The sequence below is a fragment of the Alexandromys fortis genome, unplaced genomic scaffold (genome assembly GCF_014885135.2).
Source record: "Alexandromys fortis isolate MF-2015 unplaced genomic scaffold, M_Fortis_MF-2015_v1.1 scaffold_40, whole genome shotgun sequence".
NCBI lineage: Eukaryota > Metazoa > Chordata > Mammalia > Rodentia > Cricetidae > Alexandromys > Alexandromys fortis.
Genome location: NW_026067966.1, coordinates 1,651,143 through 1,669,708, shown reverse-complemented (window position 1 = coordinate 1,669,708; position 18,566 = coordinate 1,651,143). Strand labels below are relative to the sequence as shown.

At 45.4% G+C, this 18,566-nt stretch overlaps 1 protein-coding gene across 1 annotated transcript in view; it reads left to right on the top strand.

The window, feature by feature from the left end:
- The first annotated feature begins 1,333 nt into the window (after nucleotides 1–1,333).
- Nucleotides 1,334–18,566, top strand: part of Dner (delta/notch like EGF repeat containing) — a 296,201-nt gene continuing 278,968 nt past the window's right edge. Inside the window, exon 1 of the mRNA XM_050154164.1 lies at nucleotides 1,334–1,680. Within this exon, the coding sequence (XP_050010121.1) occupies nucleotides 1,405–1,680 (276 nt within the window). The 5' untranslated portion in view covers nucleotides 1,334–1,404. The remainder of the gene's footprint in view (nucleotides 1,681–18,566) is intronic.

The following is an 18,566-nucleotide window of genomic DNA, read 5'->3' as shown; positions in this document are numbered from 1 at the left end:
TCAAAACTACCTTTTGTGTTCTCTAGAAAATTTACTCAGTCTGTTAACCCAAAAGAGTCACTTTCTCTCCTTTCTAATTCTCTTTTCCTCCTGTTCTTTCTCCTTTCTTCTCTCCCTCTGCCTCCTTCCTTCTGTCCTTCCTCCCCTCCCTCTTTCCCTCTCTCCCTTCTCCTCCTCCTCCTTTCTCCCCCCCCCCAGGGTTTTCTGTAGCCCAGACTGACCTTGAAACTTCTGACCCTCCTGCCTCCGCCTTCCTACTACTGGGATTACAGAGGTGAGCCATCTTGCCCAGCTCAACCACCCTTCCTCTCCTTTCTAAGTTTTGCATAGACAGGGGGAACTAGTTTTGGAGTCTATTCACAGTAGAGTCTGTGAAAGGCGGGTTGAGTGGAGACAAAGCCGGATGAGCTTTGCCAAGTGGATTTGACCTCCAGGAGTACCTAACGGAGAGGACACAACAGCTCTTGAAGTAGGTCACCGTGAAATCTCCTTCCCCGCAAAGTTCAGTAGCAAATGGAAGGGCTTTTTGCGAAACTGCAAGAGGGTTCCCATAGTGTTCTGGGAGGGAATTCAAGTGACCAACGGGTCTCAGTCTAGCTGGTCTGGGTCTGTTTCATCCTGTACTCAATAATAGGGTTGGTCACTTTCACCCCCAGCTTCCAGCCACCCCAGGCTTCTTTGAGCTCTTGTGAACTACAACCCTTCTGAGCAGCGTGCTCCGCAAAGCCTGAAGAGAAGACTGTCGGTTCAGCACCAAGGACAAGGGCCCCACAGCCGGTCTTGGAGGTACAAGGTCAGGTCCACGCCAGGTCGACTGCGTTCGCGGTGGCGTGCGAGAGCTGTACGTGCCGGGGACAGGATAAGTGTTTTGGGAATGTGGAGGGGGAGGGGGCGGCACCCGCGATAATGAGGTCAGGCCGGTCCCTCTGCGGACTCACAGATTCTGCGCCAAGAGGTCGCGAGTGGCAGCTGCGAGTCCTCTGAAGCGGTCCCTCCAATCTTTCTGGGGCCTCTCCTCCCACTTTCCACCCCAGCATCGCCTCGCTATCCACTCCAGGCCCGCGCCCCCACCTCTGTGCCTTCCGGTTTTCCTTTGGACACACCCACGACTCTGACCCCTTGAGGCTGGAAACCGTGGACCGCTTCACTGCAACTTGCTGAGACTCGGAGCAGAAGGGTTCCCATCCCAGGTCCTCCCGCCCGGCGCCCAGCCTCCGTGGGCCCCGCCCTCAGCCCCGCCCGCGGTTGCCGGGGGAACCACGGGCTCCTGCAGCTGCAGGAGGCGTCCGGTCCCGCTGAGCAACACCAGCCGCTGGCGCCTCTGCTACCGCCATCTCCGCCGCTAGCTCGGCCGCTGCCACCGCTCCCAGCTCTTCTCCGGCTCCTGAGTCCTCTCCGCTTGCCATGCCTCCCCGCCGAGCCCAGGCGCCCGGTGCCCGGCTGCTGCCCGCGCTGGCCCTGCTGCCGCTGTTGCTCGGTGCTGGGCCCCAGGGCGGCTGCTTGGCCAGCCCGGTGCCCACCGCACCCCTGTCTGCTCCGGGACCGTGCGCCTCTCAGCCCTGCCAGAACGGGGGTGTGTGCACCCCGCGTTCGGTGGCCGGCCAGGAGCATCCCGCGGCCGACGCTGAGCCCGGCTACATCTGCACTTGTGCCGCTGGGGTCTCCGGCACCGACTGCCAGGTGAGTGGACCCTACACTCGCCCAGTGACACGCAACCTCTCTCCGGCCGCTGGGTCTCCAGTACTCCAGATACTTACTAGCTTCTGTTACTTTAGGAAGGGAATTCGTAGGTGTAGACCGGGGGCTCACCCTTCAAGTGCGGCTCGGCTCTCCAGTTACCTGGCAATGCCAACTGGGGCTTTTGGGGCGTGTCCTGTGTTCCAGGGCCCGGCAGTCACCCCATCGCATCCCTGGTACTCGTGAATCTATCATCAACCACCAAGTGGCGCGCCCCTTCGGGGATGCCCAGGCTGAGCACGGGCTAGGCAGAGCAGAGGAGTCGGTTCTGTGAGTCCCCTGTGGGGTACTCAATGTTCAGCTGGGCTCTGTTCCTGAACCTACTGGATCCGGTGTGTGTAAAGAATGCAATAAGTGGGGGCAGGATGGTGGGCCCTATGCCAGGTGGTGGGGGCATTTTCCTTCCTTTCTTCCACCTCTAGGGCTCTGACAAGGCAGCCAGAGGCTGGGAGGACAGCTGCCTCCTTGGCCTGCTGCCAGCCCTGTCTGAGCTTGGGTGGTGGCGATGTCGGAACAGGTGGAGACATTCGAGGGCATCAAGCTGGGTCTTGCCGAGTCGCCCTTCTGGCTGGACGCTCTCGTAGCCAGGACACAAGCAGGGGCCCTGGGAAGTCTCAGAAAGCTGTAACCCTATGAGGGATGGGATGTGGCCAGCAACCGTCCTTGAACTGGAAATGTCCAAAGAGAGATCTGACAGAAAATAAACGCGGCTTTTATAAGTGTGTTAAAGCACAAAGAACCTACAAACGTTTTCCGTGTGCGAATTGGTAGCTCCTTGTGTGCGCACAGCTGATCCTCTAGGGTAAAGATGAAAAAAAAAAAGCATCCATCTGAAACAGCTAGATTAAACCACGTGAAGGTGGGGACGCCTCTGGGGTCCGCTTGCTTTCTTACTGTTAGGGTGGAAGAGTTCGTTTCCTATAAATTGATACAGTGATTGAAGTCTTTAAGAATGCTCTGAGCAGCTCCACTTTCAAACGAGGAGGCCACCCTTTCTGTGAGATAGGCTTTCATTTGTAAAATAGAGGTGAGCAGGGATAAAGAGGCTTGACCTTGGCAGACAGACTGTTTTTCTTTTCTATTACAAACTGCCCCCACCCCCATAGTAGCAAAGCTGGAGACTGATTCTTTTTTCAGTGCTGTAGTCTTCTTCTTTGTTAACTGCTTTCAGTAAATGTTAACTCCCTCAAGGGAAAAGCGGGGATGGCGATGGGGTATTGTGTGGTATGGACAGCAGACTTTCTGCACGACCGTTCTTGTAGGCAAAAGCCTAGTAGAGTCATCTAAACCATCAGGGACACAATCTGGTCTGTGTAAGACAGACCTGCAGGTTGAAGTCGGAGGGTGGATTTTTACTTGTTTTCTCTCCTGGCAGATGATAGCTTTTCCCGGGGAGATGTCTGACTGCTTCTATCAAGCTGCTGCTATGTTTGCTTGCCTGAGTTTCTTCGTTGAGAGAAATAGGTATAGTAGAAGCAGACAGAGAGCTCTATCAATCTAAACCAGTTTAGGTAAAAAGAGAAAGCTAATTAGGCATTGGGCACTTAATACAACTCAGAGATATTTTTGTGTGACTCTAAAAATAGATAAAGAAAATTATTCAAGCAAGGGAAAGTATTCTTTATTGCTCCCCAAAGACGATAACGGAAAAAGCACAACTATTTGGTTCAATATCTAAGGCAATTTATCTGGAAGGCTCACTAATGTTTCAGAAGCAATTTGTTCAAAACAGAGTTGGGTTCCTTCTACAGCTCCCGTTCAAGGTAGGGTTAGCTGTGTGAGGGAGACTGCCCACCCAAGGAGAAGCAGCAGGGCCTGCTCTGGGATCAGAGTGGGGAGAGTTAGAGGAGCTGCAATTTCCTCAGAGGAAAGCTGAGCCAAGTGGGAACTTCAGACTCAGTTACCCAGAAAAAATTTAATAGAGGATTCAGAGCTTTATAACCCATAAAATATTGATTCCTGGTAATTTTAATTTAATCTCTCAGTGAGACTCATTACTCTCATTGTCTATGGTATCAGAAAACAATACACAGAAGGTAACCTTACTAGAGAAGGCAGAGACAGAAAACACAAGAACAGAAACCTACACACAAATACATGCTGGGTGTGGTGGCTGAAATGGGAAGGCGAGGGAGAAGAGGGCAGAGTTCAAGTTCTTCTTTGGCCTCGGGGCAAGTTCAAGGCCAGCCTGGACTAAAGTAGACGGCTTCAAAAACCAAACCCAACCCATACCAAACCAAATCAAACCAGAAACAAACGCAAGGTTAGTGACAGATAAGGGTATGGATATTAGTACTTAGTGAGAACCTAATGCTGCTGCACAGACTGAGAGTGGAAATTGACCTGCCTATGAAGCGTCTTCCTAACAGTGTCGTCCTCCCCTACAAAGGTAGTTTAGCCCATGGCAACATTATAAGCTGTCACTGAAGTCCCCCTTTGTTTTGAGAAATATAAACAAAACAAACAACAAAACCTTATCGATCACTAATCAACTGTCATTTTCCTGTTTCTGAAACCGGCTTCTTGAAGTGTCAGTGGCATGATGGGAGCTTACAGAACCTGGAAACAGGGTCAAATGGGGTTGAAACTTCTGTTAAACATGATGAGAGGTGACAGAGATGGCCGGGGCATGGTTTCTTTATCCTTATCTTCAAACTGCTTCTCCGTCTTTGTCTTGTGTTGACCATGGGGTTGACTGCTGGCAGCTTTTGAGGCTTGCCTGTTGGTTTTTCTCCTCCCTTCTATATCCAGGGAAGGGAAGCTGATAAAGGGCCTGAGCACTCCCTCTTTTGATGCTGATGCAGAGGGTTCACACACTGGTCCCTGCATGATGTCACTGCTTCCTTATCCTAGGCTGGTCTCCCTTTTTTTCCACACTCACTCAAGTCCTCATGATTACAGGTCCTATTGGGGTACTTGACTACAGCGGCAAGCAAATGGACACCACATAAAAGAAATGAGCATGATGGTGCACACCTGTAATCCTGGCAGTGCGGGCAGGAGAATCCCAAGTTCTAGGCCAGCCTGGGCTACAGAGTGACCTTGTCTCAAAACCAACCCATCAAACACAACCCCCACCCCCCCACCCCAACCCCAAGTGGTTAGGGATGCAGGAAGGTGGCAGTTGTCAGCATCTGGCCAGTCTTCCTCTTCTAACCAGAGCTTCTGTCAGGGTAAGCACACAGGTGGTTCAGTGGTCGAATTCTCATGAAAGCCAGTGATTATTTAACGTGGATTGTATTTGTTTGTAAAGCTTATTTTATTTTAATGACCGAATCCTCTGCCAAATATGCAAGCGGTTAGACACCTGTTTGTTTTTCATTACACCTTCCCTAAGGAACTTATCCTCTGGAAAGAACATAAAAATGTATCAATTTCTGCCCTTTTGGAGAAAAGGGGTCACTTCCTAGCAGGTTTTTATTTAAGTTAATGGTGTTCATTAAGCTCACTCAAGATTTCTTCTGATCAAGCACACTAATTTGAAACTGGTTCAGATGAACAGATCCCTTTCTTTCTTTCTTTCTTTCTTTCTTTCTTTCTTTCTTTCTTTCTTTCTTTCTTTCTAAAACACTTATTTATTTTAAATTTATTCTTCTCTAATATATTGCATCTCGACTGCAGCTTACCCTCCCTCTCCTCTCAGTACCCCCTCCCCTCACATACCCTTCCCTCCAGATCCACTCCTCCTCCTCTCCCTTCAGAAAAGGGCAGACCTCCCAGGGGTATCAACCAAACATGGCATGTCAAGTTATAAAAAAAAAAAAAAAAAAACAAAAAAACAAAAACAAAAAACTAGGCACATCTCCTTGTATTAAGGCTGGATGAGGCAACCCAGTAGGAGAAAAAGGGTCCCAAAAGCAGGCAAAAAATATCACAAACAGCGCCCATTTTTACTGTTAGGAATCCTACAGGAACACCAAGTTACACAACCATAGCATTCCCAGAGGACCTAGCTGAGACCCATATAGGCTCCCTGATGGTTGGTTGAGTCTCTGTGAACTGGTATGAGCTCTGGCTAGTTGATTCTGTGGGCTGTGTTCTCCTAGTGTCCGCAACCCCTCTGGCTCCTACAATCCTTCCAGGCCCTTTTCCGTAGGATTTCCCAAGCTCTACCTAATGTTTGGCTGTGGGTCTCTGCATCTGTTTCCCTCAGTTGCTGGATGAAGCCTTTCTGATGACGGTTATGCTAGGCTCCAGTCTACAAGAATAGCAGAGTATCATTAGGAATCATTGCCTTGACTTTTTTTTTTTTCTTCTGGGCATGCTTGGTTCTGTCCTAGGTCTCTGGGCTATTCAGATTCTGGTTCCTGGCCCTCCAGGCAATGTCTGATATGGGCTCCCTCTCTCATTGTGAGTCTCTAGTTGGGCCAGTCTTTGGTTGTCCATTCTCACAAATTCTGTGCCTCCTTGACCCCAGCACATCTTGCAGGCAGGACTCATTGTAGGTTGAAGGTTTTGAGTCCCAATCCCTCCTCTGGAAGCCTTGCCTGGTTATAGAAGATGGCCAGGTCAGGCTCCATCTTCTCCATTATTAGGAGTCTTCACTAGGGTCACCCTCGTGGTTTCCTGGGAGTTACCTTTGCACTAGGTTTCTACCTCACCTCAGAAATGCCCCTCAATTCTTTTTTTTTGTTTGTTTATTATGTATACAACATTCTGCCTCCATGTATGCCCACATACCAGAAGAGGGCGCCAGATCTCATTACAGATGGTTGTGAGCCACCACGTGGTTGCTGGGAATTGAACTCACGACCTCTGGAAGAGCAGCCAGTGCTCTTACCACTGAGCCATGTCTCCAGCCCCCCCCTCAATTCTTATCATTTCTCCCAGTATTCTCTCCCTCCACACCCTGTACCTAATTCATCCTGTTCCCATCTCTACTTGCCTGTAGCCTACCCATGAGATCTATTTTATTTCTATTTCTTCCTCCCCTGGAGATCAATTACCACCCCCTCCCCCATCACCTTGGGGCATACTAAACATTTGGTTGTTTTTTGTTTTGTTTTATTTTACTGGAGTTGGAATCAGTCTTGCAAAATTTTGGCCATCAGTAAACCACCGACTCTTCAGCCTCTGGCTGAGATTAGCTAATAACCAAAGGTTGTAATTCTTTGCCTTACATCAGCTAACAAAGACTGGACTTTTTACACACACACACACACACACACACACACACACTATTGTGGTATCTAACAGCAATCAAATGCAGTGTACAAATTTATCTCTCTTTTTTTTCAAATATTTATTTATTTATTATGTATACAATATTCTGTCTCTGTGTATGCCTGCAGGCCAGAAGAGGGCACCAGACCTCATTACAGATGGTTGTGAGCCACCATGTGGTTGCTGGGAATTGAACTCAGGACCTTTGAAAGAGCAGGCAATGCTCTTAACTTCTGAGCCATCTCTCCAGCCCCCTTTATCTCTCTTTTTTACTTGTTTTATTTTTTTCTGTTTTGTTGTTTTGGTTTGAGACAGGGTTTCCCTGTGTAACAGCTCTGGCTATACTGGAACTTGTTCTCACAGAGATCTGCCTGCCTCTGCCTCCCAAGTGCTGGGATTAAAGGCATGCACCACCACCACCCTCTCTCTGGCTTCTCTATGAATTGTTTTTACAGTCTTGAGAGAGTCACTCAGTGTCTCTAAACCTCAGTGTTCATATCTCTGAAATGAACTACCTGCCATATTTTCTTTTAAGAAGCCATGAAATCACAAATGAGAATCTCAGAAAGTTTTTACTCTAAGCATGAAGAAGTGTGTGAAAATAGAGATGATGCTTGCTTTTACATCTTTATTTATTTGGCAGCAGGAAGATCAGAGGACAACTTTCCCCTTCTGCCATGTGGGTCTCAGAGATCACACGCAAGCTGTTAGGCTTGGTGGCAAATGCCTTTCCCAGTGAGCCATCTTGTTGTCTCTCAACAATCTCATCACATCGCTCAGACTGTGTAGGCACTTGGGTCCTTCCTGCCTCAGCCTCCTTAGTGTTGGGTTACAGATGTGCACCACTGTACATGGCATAAGAATGAATGCTTAAAAGTTTTGGAGCAATGTAAAGTGGTGCACAAATAGGAAGTATAAGAAAAGGACCTAAGTTTTTCTTGGGTAAGATCTGGTTTTACCAGTTAAATCAGTGTCTGTGGTTGGTTCCCTTCAGGGTTCTCTCTGCACTAGAACCACGGTGTCATAAGTTTTTAAAATGGCAAATTAACTCTTAAAATTTTTGTTCTCGTCTTCTGAAATAAATGTTTTCTCAGTAAAATTCTCAGTGAGCTGACATTTCCTTTGAAATGAAAGAGTTTTCAAAGTGTCAAAATTCTTGTAACAGTTTTAAGAAAAGAAGGAAACAGTTGATTTTCTATGCTTTTCTTATATCTGTGAGTGGTATTCTTGGCCATTCATAGGAAACATCACCTTCCACATCCTGGCCACTTGACAAAACACATTTTTGGTCTTTAGTGTCTTTGCTTACGCCGCTCATGACTTGGTACCCAACATCCAAAGTGGCTCTGTGTCCTCATTTCATGAGCATCCATGGGGGAAAAAAACCTAGCCTGCAGTTGAAGGGCATTTGAGTCAAAAAGCAGAATGTCTGGCTATAATTTTAGACATCCTCTTAAACTCAGGAGGCAGTTGTGGTCAGAGTTACTCACCCCAGAGGAGCAGCTGCAGAATCCAGGTCCCCAGTGGAACATCTGCCAGCATGACAGTTTCATAGGCAAGATGTCTTCCTACATGCCCTTCCCATAACCCCATCACTGCAGCTCAGTCCTTGTTATATATTAAAGAACCAGGAAGCATTAACAAATGTGTCTGGATTTTTAGTGCCCTCTGACCACCAGCCTCTGATTTATGCATTATCTACTGGGGAAGAACGGGGTAGAGGTAACTTTACATGTTCTCCTATATTGTCAGGCTTGAGAGGACCCCCCTCCAACTCCTGAGCATATGACATGTGGCTCAGGAATCCCCAGACAAGCTCAAGTGATCTAGGTCCTTGGGAGGGTGCAACTGGGGGATCCCTGGGTCAGAACCTGGCTCTCTCTGGATGCCCTCCAATTGGTAACGTCTTCCTCTGAGTATGAGTGTCACTCTATGGGAAGCTGAGATCCAGATACTAGCCTTGAAGATGGTTTTGGCTTAGACAAATCCAGCCCAGTGATGTGCCCATAGAAAACGTTGACCTTCTTCTCTTCTGACCTCCCCAACTCAGTAGGTGCAAAGAGCAGCAAGGAAGTATGACAAATGGAGAACGAACAGATTGTCTTGTGTATACATGTGCACTTGGAAGTCAGAGGGCAATCTTGGCTGTCATCTATGTTATTTTGAGGCAGGGTCTCTTGATGACTTGGAAGTAGTCAAGTCAAATAAATAGGCTAGTCGTCTGGCTGGCCCACGAACCCCAGGGGTCTGCCTGTCTTTGCATTATAAACATGTGTCACTTCTCCCAGTTTCTGGGGCTGGAATGCACATCCTTGAGCTCTCAAGACAGGTGTTTAGCCAGCGGAAGCATCTTTCCAGTCCCCACTGGTTGTTTTGACTGAACTCAGTCACCCATCGCTATTAGATGCCCTTGTATGAGACCCTGTGCTCTCCCTACTAAAGCAGTTCCAGCCGAGACAGAGAGAGGGCGCTTTAGCACCCACACAGGAGCCACATCCAGAAGTGGTACCAAGTTATGCCTGGGTTGCCCTATGTGCTATGCCCATTGCTGAAAGGATGAGTTTTGCAGAAGTTTATGAAGTGGTCACATGTGGAGACAAAGCGGTTCTGGAATCTTATTCCCAAAGGCTGTGGCTTTGGGATCTTTACTGGGTGAAGCCGCTGGAGGTTAGAACTACTGGATGACCTGCACACATGACATCACACTTCATCAGCGGTTACCATAGTGACCCACGTGCCAGAGGCTTTAGCTCTAGCTCTGGAACTGGTCCTTTTTACAGTGAACTGAAAGCAAGCGCTCATGAGCAGGTGGGATGGGTTAAATCTCGACGATTTTTCAGATTTCCCCACAGTCTTGAGAAGTGCTTCACAGTACGGCTGCATGGATAGCTGGCCTCGGTGGGCCACAGCTGTGGGGCCTATTGAACATCTGTCCAGAAGGAGTCATGTTTCGGAGGTCGGTGCATTGGGATTCTTTTTTTTTTTATCTTATTATGTTTTATTTTGATATAGATTTTTTAAATTTATTAAATATTTCTGTCTCTTCCCCACTGCCGCCTCCTCTTTCCCTCCCCCTTCCCCAATCAAGTCCCCCTCCCTCGTCAGCCCAAAGAGCAATCAGGGTTCACTGCCCTGTGGGAAGTCCAAGGACCACCCTCCTCCATCCAGGTCTCGTAAGGTGAGCATCCAAACTGCCTAGGCTCCCACAAAGCCAAAACTTGCAGTAGGATCAAAAACCCATTGCCATTGTTCTTGAGGTCTCAGTAGTCCTCGTTGTCCGCTATGTTCAGTGAGACCTGTTTTAACCCAGGCTTTTTCAGACCCAGGCCAGCTGGCCTTGGTGAGTTCCCGATAGAACATCCCTATTGTCTCAGTGTGTGGGTGCACCCCTCGCGGTCCTGAGTTCCTTGCTCGTGCTCGCTCTCCTGCTCCTGATTTGGACCTTGAGATTTCAGTCTGGTGCTCCAATGTGGGTCTCTGTCTCCTTTCATCGCCTGATGAAGGTTAATATTCAGGAGGATGCCTATATGTTTTTCTTTGGGTTCTCCTTCTTCTTTAGCTTCTCTAAGAACCCGAATTATAGGCTCAATGTCCTTTATTTATGGCTAGAAACCAAATATGAGTGAGTACATCTGCATTGGGATTCTTAACTGTTTATTAGTTTCTCCTAGTACCAGGTTTGTTCTTAAAAATCTTTTTTTTTTAAATTCCATATTTTCTTGTTACTGTTTTGTTTTTGAGACACGGTTTCACTGTGTAGCTCTGGCTGTCCTGAAACTTGCTCTATAGATCAGACTGGCCTGAAATCACAGAGATCTGCTTGCCTCTGCCTCCCAAGTGCTGGGATTAAGTGCGTGTGCCACCACTGCCCCACTATCCGTATTTATTTATTTATGTATTTATTTATTTGGTTTTTCAAGACAGGGTTTTTCTGTAGCTTTGGAGTCTATCCTGGAACTGGCTCTTGTAGACTAGGCTGGCCTCAAACTCACAGAGATCCTCCTGCTTCTGCCTCCTGAGTGCTGGGATTAAAGGCATGTGCCACCACTGCCTGGCCCCAAATATTTTTAAAAAAATTGAATTTTATTATTTTTAAAATTTATTTGTTTTGTTTATTTGTGTGCAGGTATATATAGACATGTTCATGTGAATACCTGTGTAGGCCAGAAGAGAGCATTAAGTCACAGAAGCTAGAAATACAGGCGGTCGTGAGATACCTGATGTGGGTGCTGGGAGCCAAACTCATCACATCCTCTGCAAGAGCAGCAAGAACTATTAACTGCTGAATCATATCTCTAGCCCCTTCATATGTATGTATGTATGAATGAGTGAATAAATGAATATATGATGCATATATGTACACACATATATATTCAGTAGCCCTAGCTTCTATATTTCTAATAACCCTTAAAAATACCTTTCAAGGCTGGGGAGATGGCAGAGTAGGTAAGAATGCTTGCTACTCAACTCTGAGGTCCTGAATTCTGATCCCAACACCCATGTCAAAAGCTTCATGGAGCTGCATGCATCTGTAACCTCAGATTTCTAGGGGATGGAGACAGGAAGGTCACTGGAGCTTGCTGGCTATGTGTGTGTGTACATGTGCATGTGTATCCTTATGCACATGTGTGGGAGTATTGTAGAATTTAGTCCACCGAGGAAAACAACCACATCTTTGTTAGATAAGCTGGGCCAGCTTGTAAAAGACCATCAGGGGCAGACCTGTAGATTGTTGATGTTTGCTCAGAGGAAGAAGAGGTGGGAAAGGTCATTGCAACTTTGTCTGAAATTCCAGCTCCTCCTCCTAGCCATTTATATGAAATCTTGCCCTAACCATTCAAAACCTTAGCCTATAGGGCGCAGGTGTTAGAGTTCATAGGCTCAAGACAGGATGGTTAAGAGGGTGCTGTATCTATGCAGCTGTGGAAACTGTCATGCTGTGTAAAGACTTTTCAGTCTTTGGGGTCATCAGTGCTTCTGTAAGCAACCCTTCACCCAAGCTCTGTAAGTAAGAACAATAGACCCACCACATCTCCAAGTCGACCTCTGGTGGAAGCATATTTTAGTTTGCCTCTTGGACCTTATAAGGAGGGGGTGGACATTGTTCTCATCTCCCAAGGGAAGGGATTCTTGGGACAGGAGACCAGAGGTGTCTCCTTCAATTATTTTCCATTGTATTTTTTTTCTGACAGGATCTCTCACTGAAGCCGGAGCTCACGGATTGTTTAGACTGTCTGGCCAGTAAGCTCCCAGAATTCTCCTGTTTCAGCCTCCACGGCACTGGGGTCATGTGCTTACATGTGTAACTGGGGGCCCATGATCAGATCCTCAAGCTTCGTAATGGAGCCATCTGTCCAGCTCCTGAGATCAGGATCCTTCAGGGCAGATTGTAGCCTTTCGTTTTGTCTTTGTCCTTGGTCAGTGCACTTAGACACCTTGGTCATGCCGTTTCTAGGAAAGCCTGAGCATCAGGAGAGACAAATGGCAGCCTGAAATGCTTTGGCACGCGGGGAAAATCCCTGCTACGGTACTACTAGCTCATGCGTGGTTCTAAAAGCTGTTTCCTCATTCATTAGGAAGATGGTTGGAAGAATTAAAAGAGCCCTTTGAGGAGGCCCTAGCAGAGACTGGCCCTGCAGGAGCACAAGCTGCTGTCTTTGTCTTTATAGAAGGGAATATGGATTCCCTCACTCCCATTTCATAGCTGAGGAAATTTACCCTGAGCCTTGTAGCTTGGGGACCAGCTAAGCCTAGGTGTTGTGACTTTGTGTTATTTCAATGGCTGCGCAGCTAGTGCCTTGACCTGCTTCATGTAACTTTCAGAGTACAGCCAGGCGAGGGGAAGGGGTAGTGGTAGGGATGGGCAGGTTTTAGTTTCTGAATGGATAGATGCTTCAAACTGTTTGAAAAGTGAACGTTTCTCTTTTTAAAGAGAAAAGAAAAGGGATAGCTTATAAAGGAGGGTGGGGAATTGAGAAGAGCGGAGAAAGCGCCGAAGGAGGCACTCATCACTTGGCTCCCGGCTCCTGCAGCCGAGAGCATCCTTTAGAACTCCAGCGCTGGCACTTACCTGCTTCTTGTGGTTCATTTGAAGAAGGGTTTGTAATTACTTTTGGGTTTCAGAGGCAGATTGGAACTTCTCTATGGGATGAGTTTTCTGTGCTGGGTGGAATTACAAGGAACAAAATGTATCTACTCCCCATTTTCTTTTGAGTTCTTTAAAAAAAAGCTAAAATGACATTTGTCTGTCTGTCTATCTATCTATCTATCTATCTATCTATCTATCCAACTATCTATCATCTATCTATCTATCTATCTATCTATCTATCTATCTATCTATCTATCATCTGTCTATCTCTGTGTACTCACATTGCATGGTACAGATGTGGAATTCAAAGGACAATTTTCTTTTTTAGTTGAAAAATATATATATAATTACTATATATATTAATATATCATATACGTATTTTTATGTTACATTCTAATCAGGGTCTTCCCTCCCTCATCTCCTTCCTAGATCCTTCCCACTCATCCAACTCCATGGCCTCTTTCTCTCTTTAGAAAAGTCACATAAAATCAAACAAACCAAAATTAAAAAAAAAAGAAAAACCATGAGATGCATGCACACACAAAGACACATGCATACATACAAACAAACCCCACAAAAACACAAAATTGGAACTATAATGTACTAGCAAAAGACCAGAAGGTTAAAAATAAAATGTTCATACAAAACAAAATAAGACAAAAAAAATCTCCAAAAATATCACCGAGTTTGTTTTGTTTTCTCATCTGCTGCTGGGCACACTCCTGCTCTTAAGTGTGATTCTTATACCAAGAGCAACCCCACTGGAAAAAGCTCATTGCTTTTTTTTTACAATCAGTAGTCAATTGGAGATAGCTTCTGGGTTAGGGATGGGGGCTCCTGTCCACTTCCCTCTCTCAGGGCTGCTACCCACCTGGCTTGGATCTGTGCAGGCCTTGTGCATGCTGCCGCCGTCTCTGCGAGTTCTTATGTGCATTCGGCTTGCTGTGTCTGGAAGATACTGTTTCCACGGTGTCATCCATCCCTCTGGTTCTTAGTTCCCCAAACCCTGAGAAGAGGGGTTTGATGTAGATATCTCGTTTAGGACCGAGTGCTTCCAAGGTCAGAGGACCACTTTTGGCATTAGAGTCTCTTTTTCCATCATGCTGATCGAAGGTATTAAACTCAGGTTGGCCGAGTACCTTTACCCACTAAGCAGCCAGCTTACCTTCCACAGTCCCTCTTTTCTATGTAGGATGAGAAGCTAAAAGGAATGCACAGTAGATGCTGAAACAGGATTCCTAGGTCTCCCCTACTCCCTCACTCTGCTTAGCTTTCAGCAAAGGTACAAAATCCCATTCTTAGTTGAACGTGTTAGAACAGGAAAAAGGCTAAATGTGTCCCATGTTACCTTAGGAAGGGAGGACATAACACAGGAACAATAGCGAGAGACCTGGGATCTCCACCTTGATATCGGTGTTCTCCCGCTGGATTTTCAGATGCTTCTTTTTAGGTATAATTTACAGAACGTGAAATCCACTCATTTTGTCCTTTGTTTTTGTGAGTTTTAAACCACCATCACAATTATTCTGTTCCCCAAATATCCTTCTGCCCTTTCGTTGTCAACGCTGTCTGTTTTTGAAACTTTGAGACAGGCTTTGACTATTGTTGGAAAAGAATATTCCTGCTGTTGCACAAAGGTACACCCAAACAAAGCCAAAGTAACTTTCAAGGCAATTTCTTTTTGTAAAAAGGGTGTGCCATGATTCAGAGTGGGCTAGTGAGTAGCACATATAGCCATGATGGCCTCTGTCTCCTATCCCTAACATAAGGGCGCGAGGGCTTGGCTGTTCCTCATTGGTGTTCGACCTGACAGTCTACTTATGATATGGAAAGGAGCAGGAAGGAAATGCAGGAGAGGAGGAAGTTCTGGGAGTGCAGGGAGGCCTTCGCATGAACAAAAATTTTCTGGGCTTGGGGAGAGGGAAAGATTTGCATAGATGTTCTAAAAGATGGGAGGGATTTACAGAAAATTAGCTCTTGGTGGGCGGGCTTGCCGTCTTTGATAGAAAACAAACAAAGCATTTATCATACTGTGTAGCTCAGGCTTGCCTTAAACTCACTATGTAGCCAGGGGCTTCTGCAAATTTGTAGCAATCCTCCTGCTTCAGCCTCCCAAGACCTGGGATTATAGGCATGCAACCATACTTGGCTAGTGAATGCCTTTGAGGTTGATTCCATGGTCTCTGGTATTGGGAGTCTGTTCCTTATGGCCAAGTAGTACCCCACTGCATGCTTCTCTGTGATTTACTTATTTTTCAGCCAGTTGATAACAAATGCTTGTTGATCAGGCTTTGGTGATTATGTATAAAACCATCTCCCCAGTTCCCTGAAATATATTTTAAAATGAGGGAGAACAATGAGTTTTCTCTTCTTATTTTTTATTTGTTCTCCTTTGGGCTATATTTTCTTCACCTCGTTGATTTGTAGTCACCCCTTATTAATGAAGGAAAGTAGCCCATTACCTGTGGTAGTGTAAGCTCTGTTGAATTTCATTCTAGTCAAGGTTTTTACTCCTCGAGTTGACTCTCTTGGCTTTTAAAAGAACACTGTGGCTATTACCTTAGCATATATTTGTTTCGAAAGATTGGCATAGCTGGGATGTGGGAGGCACATTTCTTTTCCCCCAAGCACTCGGGAGACAGAGGCAGGTGGATATCTCTGAATTCAAGGTCAGGCTGGTCTACAGACATCCATGGCTATTACAGAGAGAAATCCTGTCTCAGGCCCTTCCAAAAGTTTGGCATAAATCACATTTAAATATTTAATTTTGTGATGACTTTATATAAATATTGGAATAAAATAACTGTTCAATGAGGAATCTTCCTTTCTTCTCAAAAAATAACTACTCAGCTCCCCTGCCCCTTAATACTTGGCCTGGTGCCTGATATTTTGTTAAAGCTGCCAAGTTAGTTTTAATGGCATCATTGGTGAAAAGAGCTTTCCTTCAAAGTCCTTGCGTTCACAGGTTTAGTGTTCCAGTTCCAGAAGGTTCTTTTCATTCCTCTTGGACAGGGAAAGGATTGGCCGAATATTCAGTAGGAAGCAACACTCCCCATGCCTTAATATTCACACGATATTTTTAGCTCTTTTCTCTTCAAGAACAGCCTCATTAGTCCCGGCCATCGGGTTTCTGTGTTTCTCTGTGTTTATTTTCACACTTTAAAATTGGCCATTTGGGGGTTTTGTTTTTGTTTTTTTTGGTGGTGCAAAAGAGAATTCTTTTATCTCTGTAGAAAAGCCTCATAATGAGAGAAATATTAAGAGAGACAGAAAAATGAGAACTAATATTAGCATTTTTATGAGGACCAAAATAAACTCTCAGCTGGAGAAAAGTAGATTTAATATTATTATTTTTCTTTTACTGAAGAAGGAAGGGATGAGGCATGATAGGGATTTCTGAGCTATTCTGACACAAAGGGAGGTTAATCTTTTTGTTTCACAGGTGAAAAATTGCTGGGTCCAAGTTCAGTGGTATATGCCAGCAGCTTAAAAAGTTCACAAATTGATGTTATTGCTGCAGTGTTTCTCATACTTTTTATTTTTGAGACAGGGTCTCACTATGTATCCCAGGCTGGCTTTAAACCTGTGGTGATCCTTGTCTTAGCCTCCCAAGTGTTAGGACTGTAGATGTGGGTCACCATGCCCAGCTTGCTTCCTGTGGCTTCAATGGACTCTACATATTTTTGTATGCTTAAACAGTTATTATTAATTATTATTATTATTATTATTATTATTATTATTATTATTATTATTATTTCAAGCAGAGTCCATATGACTGGCTGTGCTGGAACTTGCTTTGTAGACTAGGATGGCCTTGATCTCACAGAAATCTGCCTGCCTCTGTCTGCTGGGTGCTGGGATTAAAGGTATGCGCCACCACAGCCTGGCATCTGAGGCTATAGGAATTTAAGGGAAGGCGAGATCCTCTTTGAACCTACATCTCCCAGGTAGCATGTGAAGTGTGCATGCAGTCCTTTGCTCTCCCTTCCATAACTCTGGGAGCACAGAACCCTGGATTCAATGGTGGAGAAGCATCCTTCCAGAAGAAGAGTGACCCACAGGGAACCGTGAGTGGGTTGAATTCCTTACATTCTTTCCCTACCCGTTCCTAAAGATCCTTTCTCTAGTGGAATATGGCTGTCTCTCAGAAAGAGGAATTTTATATTCCTGTCAGGGTTCATCAGCAGATGCATCCTTTGAAGGCTCCAGAAAGATGTGGAGAGTTCTACATTTCTATTCTTAGAGCTCTGGCTATGGGGCATTGGAAAGGAGTTTTGGACAGGGCAGTTATCCTCTGGGTGGATGGCAGCAGGGCCCTGGAACACTTGGATTCATCCCGATCCCCACAGTAAGGCTCTCACCACACCAGCCCAGATAGATCTGCACCATCTCATCTTGATTTTTGATTTTCTTAAATTGAAGTAAAAGTCACATAATATAACAATTACTACCGATTCCTGACCTTTAAAAAAGTCTATTTTAAAATGAACAATCGAGGGACATTTGGTTCACAGTCTAACACCAGAATGTGAGAACTGGTATTTCTTATTGCCTTGATATAATCTATAACCACCAAGGAGACCAGCTTCTGGACATGCTTGTGGGGATTATATTGATGACAATAGTTGGGATGGAAAGAGCCCATGATTGCCTGTGGCATCATTTACTGATTGATATCTGGGATTAAATAAGTGGAGAAAGGGAGCTGAGGCAAAGTGTGCATTCATTGCCCTCTGCTTCCTGATGGAAGGTGCCATGTGACCAGCCCTTGCTTCCCGGGACCTTCCCATCATGATGGTCTGTACCTTAAACTGTGAGCCACATCAGCCTTCCTCTGCATGATGTTGCATTTCATCATAGCAATGGGAAAAGAAACTAAGACATAAAACATTTTATTATTGCCCCCAAAGGGAATCCTGGGCCCATGAAGCGAATCCTCACTCCTCCCACAGTCTCTGGTCATCACAAACCTGCACTTGCCCCTGGGTTTGCATGCTCTTAGTTTCTTGTATGAATGGAACAGAATAATTATACAATCTTTGGGTCTGACTTCTCTTGCTTCCCATACCTTTAAAATTTTGAGATTATTCCATATTGCAGTTTATGCCACAACTTCATTTCAAAATGGATTTAATTGAACAAATCCATGTCCATGTGCATGCATATGTGCAAATACACTGTATTTTATCTATCAGTTATCTGTTGATGGATATGAGCTGCTTCTGTTCTTTGGTTACTGTGAAGAGCCCTGCTAAGGACGTTCTTGTACCAGCATTTGATTTTCTGTTTTCAGTTCTTTTGAGTCTATGCTAGGAGTGGACTTGCTGGATCATATAATGTTATATTAATGTTTTTAAGGACTGGAAATTTGTCCTTCTCTTTAATTAAAAAAATTTGTATGTATGTACGTGGATGTGCATGTGTGTGCCAGGCTTGCACAGAGGCCACAGTCAATGTTGAGTGTTTTCCTCTATCATTCCCCATATTATCATTATTATTACTGTTATTATAGTTATTACTATTATTTTGAGACAGGATCTCTTGTTGAAGCTGGTGCTCATTAACTATCTAGACAGGT